The sequence below is a fragment of the Myxocyprinus asiaticus genome, chromosome 32, assembly GCF_019703515.2.
Source record: "Myxocyprinus asiaticus isolate MX2 ecotype Aquarium Trade chromosome 32, UBuf_Myxa_2, whole genome shotgun sequence".
NCBI lineage: Eukaryota > Metazoa > Chordata > Actinopteri > Cypriniformes > Catostomidae > Myxocyprinus > Myxocyprinus asiaticus.
The window spans coordinates 31,438,487-31,452,070 of NC_059375.1; the positions used below are offsets into that span (position 1 = coordinate 31,438,487).

A 13,584-nucleotide genomic window follows, 5' to 3' on the forward strand; every position below is an offset into this window, starting at 1 on the left:
CGCTTTGAAAAATATTGTTCATTGTTAGTTCATTATACCTAATGCATTAATTAATATTTATAATGTTAACAAATAGAACCTTACTGCACAATTTGTGCATATCAGTTTCTGGTAAAACTGTGCAGTAAGGTTCTATTTGTTAACATTATAAATATTAATGAATGAATGCATTAATTAATATTTCTAATGTTAACAAATAGAACCTTATTGCACAGTTTTACCAGAAATTGATATGCACAAACTGTATAGGCCATATATACACTGTATATCAGTAAGATATTTCAGTCGTGATCATTTTTTCCTGTTGGAAATAGTTGGGATGTTCTTTTGCTTACATCAACATGAAGATGAAGAACTGTTTATCTGAGTTAATTGCAGTCCCTCAATTTTCCCGGATAACTACATAAATATTTCCTGTCTTATCTTACCACAGACAAGCACCAAGAAACAGACAGGACAATTTTCAATAGAAATCGACATTTGATTTGAATGATCATATACTCGTTAGCAAAATATCGGAACTGGAAGGTTTAAAATGTGACATCTTTGGAGCACAGTTTCGATATTGAACCGAGATGGAAAGTTTGTCTCTTCGGAGCAGTGGACACAGAGATTCCTTTACACTTCCTGATGGAGAGCAGGGATCACATTTGGTGAGTTTTACAGAAATCTGTAGCGATTCTTTCCTAAATGCAATCGCCTGATTCGGACCGAAGAGTTTTGCATTACGCCTGCCTGGAAGACACGTAACGGGAAGTTTTGAGTCCAGTTTCAGGTTTTTACGGGAAGAGGGTGCAGATGTTCCGCTGAGGATTTGCAGCGTTTTCAGGAGTCCAGAACCGGAGAACAAAGAGGTAAATTCCCCCATTTTCCCAAAACGAGACCATATGAACCCTCAGCTGTTTACACAGAAAGTAGCGTGAAAATGTGTGGCCTAAACTTTACAGTGTAGTTTATATTGTAGCAAAAGGGTTTGCCGTGTACATGAGTGTACTATGCATCCCTGCTGAAAATAAATAGCTAAAACAGCAAGCTGGTTAGCTGTGCTTATATGTTTTCCAATGTCAGGTTGGACGTTTTTTTCCTAGCAGGCAGTGGAAGAGTACTAATTAAAGATTGAATATGAACAGTGTTGTAATTGGAAAAGTGTGAGGAGATATTGAAACCCGATTTCCTCAATGTGGAAGTTCACTGCCAGCCTTATTTATGTGTATTAGTAATGTGTGCAGGTATGATTATTTTGCCAGCGCCTATTTGGCACCACAGATGGAGATCTGTGCTGGGAAGTGACCTCAGATCCAAAACATTAGCCACGTGTAGAGCTGGCTGAGGAATTATCCTTCATCAGTGGCTGTTGAAGAAAGCCAGTTGTATTAGCCTAAAGTAGACTAAAATGTTGCACTGTTTTCCCTATGCTCTCAGAAATGGCACAAGATGTCCTACAAGTCAGAGAAAACATGCCTGCTAGCTCCGCAGGAGTGCCGGACATCATGTGGTTTCCACACAGCTGATGCAAAATTTGAAATCCCTGGATTGGGAGAGGACAGGTGAGTGCAATTGAGCAAAATGCCAGGATGTTTAGCGTGCATTGTGTGGAACCATGGTGTACAGCCAATGTTTCAGTAGTTCGTATCTTAATGTAATCTTGTGTTGAAACAGTAAACGTATTTGGCTTGCTATCCGTATACTGGAGGGCTCGGAACTCGAGACTCGACTCGAGTCCTGATTACACCCCCCCGGTCTTTACTTATTTAGATAATGAATCTAGAGAATAGGTGGAGATGGGGTGGAGGTGGGATGTCAGGAGAGTTGTCACAGGAAGCAGGTAAGCAGCGGTTAATATACTCCTGCTCGTGGGCTGTGATTTTTTCAGATTAAAATTAACATGCTCCTCCCGAACTTCTGTTTATTAACTCCATTTCATTAATGCAGAACAGAAAAAACACCCGCAAATGAAGTGTACCATAGTCATTCCAAACCCAAATGTCTTTTTTTCTTATGTGAAACACACAGTGAGATGTTTAGCAGAATGTTCTTGCTGCTCTCTTCCATACCATGCGAGTGAATGGGTACTGTGGCTTTTGCGCTCTAAAAATGACACAAAAGCACCATAATGGTATCATAAAAGTAGTCCACACAATACGTACACTATATTCCAAATCTTCTGAAGACCTATGATAGCTATTTTGTGTTAGTAACAGATCAAATTATCAGATCAAAGTTGCTATTCACTGAAAATCTTTACAGGTTTAGAGTGACATGCAAGTGAGTTACAGAATTTTCCTTTATGGGCTAACTATTCCTTTAAGACATGTGATTGGGCCATGAAAATTTACTGCATAGTAGACCGCGTAGTCTGCTCATACACTTCTCTCATTTAAATTTACTTCATGACTTCAAAGTTACTCAAGTCCCTTACTGTACTACTGTACAAAATGATTTTATCCCAGATATTTCTGACACCCTTTGTGAGTCATATTCCTGTATTGCAGCGTTTTAGAGATGCTGAGCTACTCCAAATTCTCTGATCTGGAGACGTGGCTGTGTATGCCCTCTACACTGCTACCCCGGAGCCGGGATTCAGTTTGTTCCATGTCGCCACCATCCCATGAGAGTAACACCGTAAACACAGACAAGGAATCCAGGTACTGTGTTTGTGAGAGAATTTGAAGTCAAACAAGTTTCTGTTTCTTTGTTACAAACCAGTTTGATGGCTTTTTGTGTTGGCGTTTCAGTTAAGGTCAATTGTCATATCCAAACAGAAATGTCATGTTTGGGTGAGTTAGCTTGTTAAACAGTGCCGCATTATCTTATGGTAACAAGACATTTCCTCCTTTTACATTGTTTGCTTTATTGATCTGTTACTGTCACATACAGTGTATTCAGTTTACGCTTTAGGGTACAATGGGGCTAAAGGCACACCTTAAAGGGATAGTTCACCCTAAAATGAAAATTCTCTCATCATTTACTCAACATCATGCCATCCCAGATGTGTGTGACTTACTTTCGTCTGCTGAAAACAAACGAAGATTTTTAGAAAAATGTCTCTGCTTTGTACAGTTGAAGTCAGAAGTTTACATACACTTAGGTTGAAGTCATTAACCCTCTGGGTTCTGAGGGTGTTTTGGGCCCTGGAGAAGTTTTGACATACCTTGACATTTGTGCTTTTTTCAGTTGCTTAAAAACATATTAATGGCTAAAGTCTGATAACACTGTATTCAGCACAAACTGGGCTACAATAATATGTGAGCAACATGTATGTACATGTTTGTATTTTTGAGAAAATAACGTTTATATGTGGTTTTTGAAAAAACAAAAATTTTAAGTCACTAAAATAAGGCCATATAACACATAATAAACATTTGTTCACAAGACGTTTGAGAACTGGATCTTGTAGCCTAGATTTTTGCTACAAAATGATGTGAAAACCATCCTGATCACTCATTCATACAAAACAATATAGTCATTTAACTTTTGTAAGACACTTTTAGTGTTAGAAAGGCCATATGTGAGGAGGTGTGAATGATCATGAATATTGATGTGATTCACACCTGAGGAGACAAAGACCCCTCCCCTACAACAGAATAAAATGTAATATCTGATATAGGGCATATACACAATATATATAACAAAATTCAGGATTCTTTGATGAATAGAAAGTTCAAAATAACAGCTTTTATCTGAAATAGAAAGCTTTTGTACTTTTGATCAATATAATGCATCCTTGCTGAATAAAAGTATTAATTTCTTTCAAAAAAAAATTATTCTTACTGACCCCAAACTTTTGAACGGTAGTGTATAATGTTACAAAAGCTTTCTATTTCAGATAAATGCTGTTATTTTGAACTTTCTAGTCATCAAAGAATCACAACTGTTTTCAATATTTATTATAATAATAAATGTTTCTTGAGCAAATCAGCATATTAGAATGATTTCTGAAGGATCATGTGACACTGAAGACTGGAGTAATGATGCTGAAAATTCATGCTTTACATCACAGGAATAAATTGCATTTAAAAAAAATTATATATATATATATATATATATATATATATATATATATATATATATATATATAAAACTTGCCTCTGGGGCGTTTACCATTTGCATTGATCGCCTCAGCACATTACAAACAGAACAACAGCAAAGGACCTTGTGAAGATGCTGGAAGAAACAGGTAGACAAGTATCTATATCCACAGTAAAATGAGTCATTTTATATATCGACTATATCGACATAACCTGAAAGGCTGCTCAGCAAGGAAGAAGCCACTGCCTCAAAACAATAACAAAGCCAGACTACAGTTTGCAAGTGCACATGGGGACAAATATCTTAATTTTTGGAGAAATGTCCTCTGGTCTAATGAAACAAAAATAAAAAAAAAGGGTGAGGCTTGCAAGCCGAAGAACACCATCACAACTGTGAAGCATGGTGGTGGCAGCATCATGTTGTGGGGGTGCTTTGCTGCAGGAGGGACTGGTGCACTTCACAATATAGATGGCATCATGAGGAAGGATAGTGGATATATTGTAGCAACATCTCAAGACATCAGCCAGGAAGTTAAAGCTCGGTCGCAAATGGGTCTTCAAATGGACAATGACCCCAAGCATAACTCCAAAGTTGTGGCAAAATGGCTTAAGGACAACAAAGTCAAGGTATTGGAGTGACCATCACAAAGCCCTGACTTCAATCTTTGGGCAGAACTGAAAAAGCGTGTGCGAGCAAGGAGGCCTACAAACCTGACTCAGTTACACCAGTTACTGTCTGGAGGAATGGGCCAAAATTCCAGCAACTTATTGAAGCTTGTGGAAGGTTACCCAAAACGTTTGACCTAAGTTAAACAATTTAAAGGCAATGCTACCAAATACTGTTGTATGTATGTAAACTACTTACCCACTGGGAATGTGATGAAAGAAATAAAAGCTTACATAAATAATTCTCTCTACTGTTATTCTGACATTTCACATTCTTAAAATAAAGTAGTGATCCTAACTGACCTAAGACAGGCAATTGTTTCTATGATTATATGTCAGGACTTGTGAAAAACTGAGTTTAAATGTATTTGGCTATGGTGTATGTATACTTCTGACTTCAGCTGTAGGTCCATATAATGCAAGTGAATGGTGGCCTGAACTTTGAAGGTCCAAAAAGTATATAAAAGCAGCTTAAACGTAATCCATATTAATCCAGTGATTAAATCCATATCTTCAGAAACAATTTGATAGGTGTGGGTGAGAACAGATCAATATTTAAGTCCTTTTTTACTATAAATCTCCACTTTTACTTTCACATTCTTCTTTAGTTTTTGGAATTCGCATTCTTTGTGCGTATCGCCACCTACTGGGCAGGGAGGAGAATTTATTGGGAAAAAGGACTTAAATATTGATCTTTTTCTCACCCACACTTACCATATTGCTTTTTTAGACATAGATTTAACCACTGGAGTCATATGGATTACTTTTATGCTGCCTTTATGTGCTTTTTGGACATCCATTGGCCACCATTCACTTGCATTGTATAGACCTACAGAGCTGAGATATTTTTCTAAAAATCTTCATTTGTGTTCTGTAGAAGAAAGTCATACACATCTGGTATGGCATGAGGGTGAGTAAATGATGAGAGAATTTTCATTTTTGGGTGAACAATCCTTTTAAGGAATATGTGTTTTATTCTGGTCACAAAGTGTATCAAGTCTGAAAAAATACATTTCTTTTTTTATTTATTAATTTGTTAATGATGGAAAAAATTATTTGTTTGAAAATAAATAATAAGAGAAGATTATTTTGAACATTATTATTATCATTATTATTTTAAAAGGTGACACTTGGGGTAAAAGGCTCCCAGGGGGTTTATAGTGATATCATGTAGATATAGATATAGGAAAAATTTAAACTAATTCAAATACTTTTGAGACAGCAAGATGCTTTTTGAGTAACAAATTAAGATAATGCTTATTAATGCTTATTCAAAATAACCACTTCAGAAAAGGGTTAACTATTTGCATACATGTAAGCTATTTTGTTTCTAACTTTTAAGAAAATAATCTTATCTGGTTTAGCAATTGTCAGACTGCAATGATAACAGTGACCAAAAGATGTCATTGTTTACACATTATCAGTGTTTGGACCAGTCAGTAGAAAGGTCTGAATCAACTTATGAAGCCAACTGGAGGTCTATAACTAACTTAGGCATTATAAAAACAGAGTGTAGTGTTTGAGCAGTCACAAACAAATTCTGAAATTGTTTGCTCTGTCTACTGAAACACACTTTTAGCATTTAATTAAAAAAGAAAAGAAGAAGAAACACTGCAACACAAAATGTAGGGATGCCATTTAAGTCATTTCAAGACTTACTAAAGAATTTGGTTTTTGAAGTGCACTGTAGATAAGCTGATTACATACTGTTGACTAATGACATTTTACGTTTGCTAAACATTTCACAACATATTAAACCTCTGATTGCTTTCATTTTTTTTTCTCTGCGAGAATCACAATTAAAATTTTCTTTATAAATTATAAACTTGTTTTCATTTGAAACAAGTCCTTCATTAGAGGAAAGACACTTATAGTGGCAGTGCCAGCCAACCTCCCACATGTGGAATCTGTGTGGCTCTTTAAGTTTCAATGGCCAATCAAAATGAATGAAGTCTTCTCTTGGCTACTTTTTACATAAAACCCTCAAAAACCTCATGGCATATGCTTCAAAGCAGGTACAAAAAATGCGATGCATACAATGACTAAGACCAGTTAATATTATTTTGATCCTTCCTGGGTAGCAGAAGAATCCTGCTGCTACACTGTTAATTTGAAATTTATGTAATCAGACTGCATTCATAAGCTACTGCAAAGCCTTTTATTAAAAACAAAAAGCAGGGTCCCACGCTGTGAAGGTGTTATTACATCTCTCAGTGGAAACAAAAGCAGGCACTGGTACCCTCTCCTGACTCACTACAGTTAATAAAGTCACACAAAAGCAACAAAGCCAACTCTGCCATCAGATATGTGCTACACTTGACTCTTGACAGACCGAAATGGCTTTTGTGTGCACGGCTGGCACACTTTAGCTCAAGGTGCAATTTAATATTAATGCAGGGCTGCTGTTTTTTCTTTTATTGTTTTTTTTTAAAATTTTTTTACCAGGGGCCTTCTTTCCACCCTTTACCTTTCCACGTTCTGACTTTGAAAGGCTTTAGCTACTGGACGTCCTGGATAAGAAGGGTGGCATTAGAACGCTGAGATACAGATGTATTCTGGTTTAATTTGCTGCTCATGGCTGATACAAAATCACATTGACAACATTTAATAGTTTTTTTGACGTAAAGAAGTCTGTGAGGGTGTCATGTTTGCAGTGGAGCACATTGTTGAGTTTTTGTTTAGAAGAAAAAAACCCGGATCCCACAGGAGAGGATCATGGAAAAACCAAAGCTATACCTTTCCAGATACCAGGTACTGTATGTTTCCAAACTAAAATGGGTTGTTTATTAAATCCCCTAATTCTAGTATTGTTTGCGCATTTCTGACAATGTTTGTCCTTGAAACAGTTTGTTCAATACATTAATATTTCTGCATTTGTTCAATAGATAGATAATATACAGACAGACAGATAGATAGACTGATTAATTGATTTTTGGTAACACCTACAATACTTTACTACAGCATTTATTAATCTTGGTTAATGTAAATGTCAACACACACACACACACACACACACACACACACATATATATATATATATATATATATATATACATTTTGAAAAGTTGTATATGTTAACAATAGTTAATGCATTAGTTAATGCACTATGAACTAACATGAACTAACAATGACATTTTTTATTTTTATTAACTAACATTAACAAAGATTAATAAATGTTGTAAAAGTATTGTTCATTGTTAGTTCATAATACCTAATGTATTATCTAATGTTAATGAATGGAATCTTATTGTTAAATGTAACCATTTTTGTTTAAATTATTATTATTGTTACATTGATAAACAGTTTATCATTCTAAGGGTAAGGTTTACACGACAACGATGTACAAAAAACGGAAACATTTTTCCTTTGCGTTTTTGAAAAGTTTCGCGTACAGACGACAACGTAGTCAAAACGATCCCCGTTCACACGGATCCGCGAAAACGACTAAAAACGCTGTATTATGCATGCCAGGCCAGTAGTTGCGATGCCACTTTGTAAAGAAACACTATGCGCCTGCGCACATACGCATTCTTCCACAGAGTGGTGAATACAAACAATGAAGATGGCGAACGCTGGTCGTAGTAGTGATGCAGTAAATCTACACTTTGCTGGAGAAGCGTCAATAAACTCAATCTTGAGCAGCACAAACACAGTCCTGTAGTTTTTAATGTCTCGCGCGTCGTTTTGAAGCACTCGCGCGCATGCCTATAGACTGAACACGTAATACGCATGCGCATGACGTCATCGTTTTCACAAATTCGCGTTTTTGTATGTTTACACGGAGACGATAAGGGCATCGTTTTCAAAAACTTGCACTTTGAAACCCGTTTTCAAAAGTTTGCGTTTTCAGGCCCCAAAACGTATAAAACGTTTTCCGTTTTTAGTTGAAAACTTTGTCGTGTAAACGGCCCCAAATGTGTAAATATTTAGCTTCTATATTAAGCTTTCATTTTTGTAATCTTTCCTAAATCCTTCTATTAAAGTCATATAATAAAATGTGCACAAACTAAGCATTAAATTATACACATACTGCGATACATTCTGATTTCCATTATACAATATATTGCTTTAAAATATTCCCACATGTTTTGTGCTCACATATTTCCCACATCTTTATTTCCCCTCTTTTTCTGACTTAACAGCTGAAATCTTTAATTTTCTCGATGTTGATTGATATGGAAAAACTTGTATTTATCACTGCTGATATGACATGCTGTGCGGTACGGGGGAGCTCAATTGTGATCATGAAAACATCACTGCATGACAGCTAATTATGGTGGAGTGACAGCAGGAATTAAATCTCTTTTGTTCCACAGGCCCATGGAGAAGGAGTCTATCCATCTGAGCCAATGCCAGGAGAGGAGAACCCATGTATTGCCACCCTCTCCGCTCCTGCCAGCTTCAGCCTCCCCTCAGTCCTCGGCACCCCTGCGGACCACCTCAGCTCCTCTGCCCAAGCCCACCAGGGACTCCTGTCAAGGCGGCGTGAGTGTGCGGAAACGGCGGCGCCTGGCAGCCAGCCCCGGAGGACTGCACTGGGACGCATCAGGTATGCCAATCATAAACTGTGCACCCATTCATCATCTCTCCAAAAATCCTATTTTGGCTCTTTATGTATGTGTATAAATGAGCCAGTGCTATGGTTTGAAACTTCTATCATTCTAGTTAAAAATCTATGTGTAGTATTTCAGTGGCTGAAGTGGTTTGAAGAAACCACATTATGTCATTTGGAGACCTTGTGGCTCTTTAATGGAATTGTTTCTCATATTACTTTATGTTTTGCCACGTTTGTTTTTATTTGCTTGATTGCTTGATCACCTGTTACATCCATGAAAAGCAATTTCATCAAGCAATTTGCAGTTGGGTTTGACATACAGTACATATTTGTTCAAATCAGGGGCAAAGGTTGTCTGCAAAATTAATGACTTGAATAATCTAGTTAATTGCCTGTGCAGGGAAGGACACGTTGACAATTTTTTTTTTTTGCAGTTCTCAATTGCAAATGCATTGTACTCTGAAATACTGTATATGAAATGGTGATTAAAGTAAAATGCTATTATAAATCTTTAGACATCTCAAGATATTTTATACAATATCAAAATGTTTAATGGACAGCATAAATACTCACTACAGAAACAAAATGTTCCTCACAAGATAATAAAATAATTAAAACTATTTGCTTTTAACAGCCAAGAAGCAAATTGCACTTTTGAACATTTTCAGATAATGAGAATATCCTGCAGAACAGATCGCAGTATGTGCCAAAAGCTTATTTTAGTATGTTTTTACCAGTCTCATGCAGTCTCTGGAGTTCATGCTGTTATGCTGTCAATCTGCAGAGTTGGCCCTGTCATTAGTGCTCTTGTTGTATGTGGAATGACTCATAATTGCAGGTTTATTCATCGCAGTGCGCTGCAGGCGATATTCATTAGCACTAACGCAATAGTAGTGGTGAACCTTATGGACAGCCTAATGAGCGATTCATTTTACAAGGACTCGTCAAGAAAAACAACATTTTCTGGTACTGGCAAACTGAGACCAGATAAGGAAAAGGCAGAAATATCCATTTAGTCATCCTTCAACCCCACCTACCTTCAAAAGAGGAGAGAGCTATCATCAGTATCCGTAGGGGTGGTACAGAATGACAGGAAACGGCTTTTGTTCACACCATAAACAGCTCTGCCTATCTCTGGTAGAGCTTATGTCTGGTATGTAAACAGTGGAAGGTTCTACTATGCACTTGCAAGCCTCTTAAAGTAATAGTTCACCTAAAAAATACAATTCTGTCATCATTTACTCAGCCTCATGTTGTTTCAAACCTGTATGATAGTTTGCAGAAAGTTTACGCTGCTTTTCTTCATACAACAAAAACATACAGTGCCAAAAAGATGGTGGGAAAGATTTATAGTGAATAATTTATTAGTCATATTAACTTCTTTAACCCTTCCTTGGCCTTGCAGAACTTTTAGACCCATTTAGAATCATTTTAAAAACGGGTTAAAATGACCCACAAGACCAAGGAAGGATTAATGAAACCTTTATAGTGCTTTTTGTCCTTTTTGAAACTTTACTGCCCCTGGTCACCATATGGTTTCATTGTCTTTCTTCCATGGAGCACAAAAGGAGATATATTGCAGAATTCATGCTGCTCTTATCCATACAATCATACAGGATTGGAACAACTTGAGGATGACTATTCCTTTAAGACAGAATTGGTACAGTATGTTCATAATAGCATAATACCATGCTATTCCTACTTGGAAGGCAGAATGCTGTATGTATACAATGTACAGTATGCACATTTTTTTCTATGGAATACCCAGATAACCTGTTGAATTTTCCAAAATGTGAATTTGCAGTATACATCCTGAGCACACTGCATAGAATTTTGCATCTGAGAGTTCAAGGGCCGGTTGCACCAGCTATACGTACGTTACAACTTAGCCTAGTTGTGGCGTAAATGGGCACTAAGTCACAATTTACGCACTACTGAATATTTGAGCGTTGCACCATTAAACTTAGGTAGAACGTAACCCTACGTATAGACTAAATATTTACGAAAGACTCCGACCAGGAGTAACTGATGGAATAAAAAAGCAGACTCATTTATGTTTTGCATGACAGACTTCAATCCTTTCGACATATATGACGATGTTGGCATTTTCACTCATTTAGATTTACGAGAGAGGAAAAAAACTTACTTTTAAGTGGCTCTTCAGCATGAAACCGATCTAACGGTGCAGTTTTCAGGGTACTTCGCCCTCCAGCCTGTTGTATTAGTATTTATTTATCACCCCTTAATTATTTTAGATACAGTTCCTATTTATTGTTATTTACACAGGGCAAATATACTATTTATCAAATGTAATTTTATTACGTATTGTATATATTTTATTATAATTTATTACAGCTGACAGTTACGTGAGCATCATCAACCGTAATGAGATAAAACTGAATTACACAGCTTTTTAACACTTCTGTGTACAAATTTGAAGGCTGCTTATTGGATCAATACAGGTAAACGTCATATTATGCGACTACGCATTACTTTACAGAGAGCTTACGACCTACTAGTTAAGTCTTGCCTTAAGAACAGGTGGTGCAACCAAATTAAGCACTGAGTTAGTTACAAACTAACTAGTAGTTACTAAGCCTTTAGTGTGAACTTTACGTCCTAACTTACGTGAGAACTTACGCACAGCTGGTGCAACCCTACCCAGGTATCGTAATAGGACTGGGAGAGAAAAAAATGGTATCGATGCATCCCTTATTTTAACACTGTGTGACAAATAGTGTAGGATAATGTTGTGTACAGTATTTACCATTGCATACTGCAAGCTGTATGACAAATCTACTATTTGTTAAAAATGGTAGAGTAAACTGCAGAGTATACAGTTGGCAGTACACAAGTATATCATTCTAAGCATTTACAGGATATGTGTTTGCCATGGCAGAGCAAACATACACTCACTTAACACTTTATTAGGAACACCTGTACACCTAATTGTTCATGCAATAATCTAATCAGCCAATCGTGTGGCTGCAGTACAAAGCATAAAATCAGGCAGATGTGGGCCAGGAGTTTCAGTTAATGTTCACATCAACCATCAGAATGGGGAAAAAATGTGATCTCAGTGATTTCAACCGTAGCATAATTATTGGTGCCAGATGGGCTGGTTTGAGTATTTCTTGAGTATTTTCACGTACAACAGTCTCTAGTGTTTACTCAGAATGGTGCAAAAAAACAAAAAACGTCCAGTGAGCAGCATTTCTGTGGACGTAAATGTCTTGTTGATGAGAGAGGTCAATGGAGATTAGCCAAACTGGTTCAAGTTGACAGAAAGGCTACGGTAACTCAGAAAACCACTCTGTACAATTGTAGTGAGCAGAATAGCATCTCAGAATGCACAACTTGGCCAACTTTGAGGCTGATGGGCTACAACAGCAGAAGACAATGTCGGACACTTTATTAGGGCCATAGTGTTCCTAATAAAGTGCTCAGTGAGTGTATAATTAATTAAAAGTTTATTAGCAGAAATATGATCAGAATATTAAAATATTTACAAAATATTGCTCTCAGCTCATTGCTATTGTGAAGCAGCAATAGGGTTTTCCACACTTGTTTTTGGTTTGTTATGGTAATGGTGTTTTCCTTACCTACTTTCACCTTCAAGGCTGCAAGTGAAAGGCAGGAAAAGGGAACGTGGTGTTGATGTGGTACCCTGTAGGCATCCTGGGATTGTTTCCACAGCATTGCTCTGTACACATATTGATGTCAGCAGTGGCGTCAGAATCAATATTTTATCCAGAGAGGCCCAATAGGTGCTGGGTGTTAGCTGTCTTTAATGTCACCCTCGTGTAGTAGAATGAGTGCCGCTAGAGGATTGTTTTCAGCTGCTGGGTTCTGCTTTATTACCTGGGGATGTGAGAATCAGCCTTAATGTGCTAAATGATACAATCAATGTTAGGTAACCCCTGTGCACAGGGAGGAACTAAATGGCATTAGCTGGAAATTATAAGCTAAAAGGGCTGTCTGGGTGTAAGTAGTTCACTCATTCACTCATATGTTCATTCATAAAGTCCATATATTTGTTTATTTGTTGGCATCATTGCTAGTGTAGTATGACAAATTCTCCAGTTATGTTATAAAATGTTAAATGACTATGTTACTTAGTAAATTACTAAGTTGCTATCTCCGCATTTTAAAATAGGACAAGATAAAGTAATAGTAGGTGAATGTATGAAGGTATGTCGTTCATGGTCATTTGAATGCATTTGTTTAATTTCTTTGACCTTAATTTTGGTTTTTAAATAACAAGACACGTGTAATGTCAATGGTGTACATTCATTCGTTATACACTTTCAGGATACTTTTGACTATAGTGAGTAA

General features: G+C 36.9%; 1 protein-coding gene across 1 annotated transcript in view; it reads left to right on the forward strand.

The window, feature by feature from the left end:
- The first annotated feature begins 441 nt into the window (after nt 1-441).
- The window catches only part of LOC127422980 (ankyrin repeat and fibronectin type-III domain-containing protein 1-like), a 155,855-nt gene continuing 142,712 nt past the window's right edge, over nt 442-13,584 (forward strand). The window contains exons 1-5 of the mRNA XM_051666937.1: nt 442-653; nt 770-854; nt 1,423-1,547; nt 2,493-2,645; nt 9,011-9,243. Of these exons, the coding sequence (XP_051522897.1) occupies nt 631-653; nt 770-854; nt 1,423-1,547; nt 2,493-2,645; nt 9,011-9,243 (619 nt within the window). The 5' untranslated portion in view covers nt 442-630. The remainder of the gene's footprint in view (nt 654-769; nt 855-1,422; nt 1,548-2,492; nt 2,646-9,010; nt 9,244-13,584) is intronic.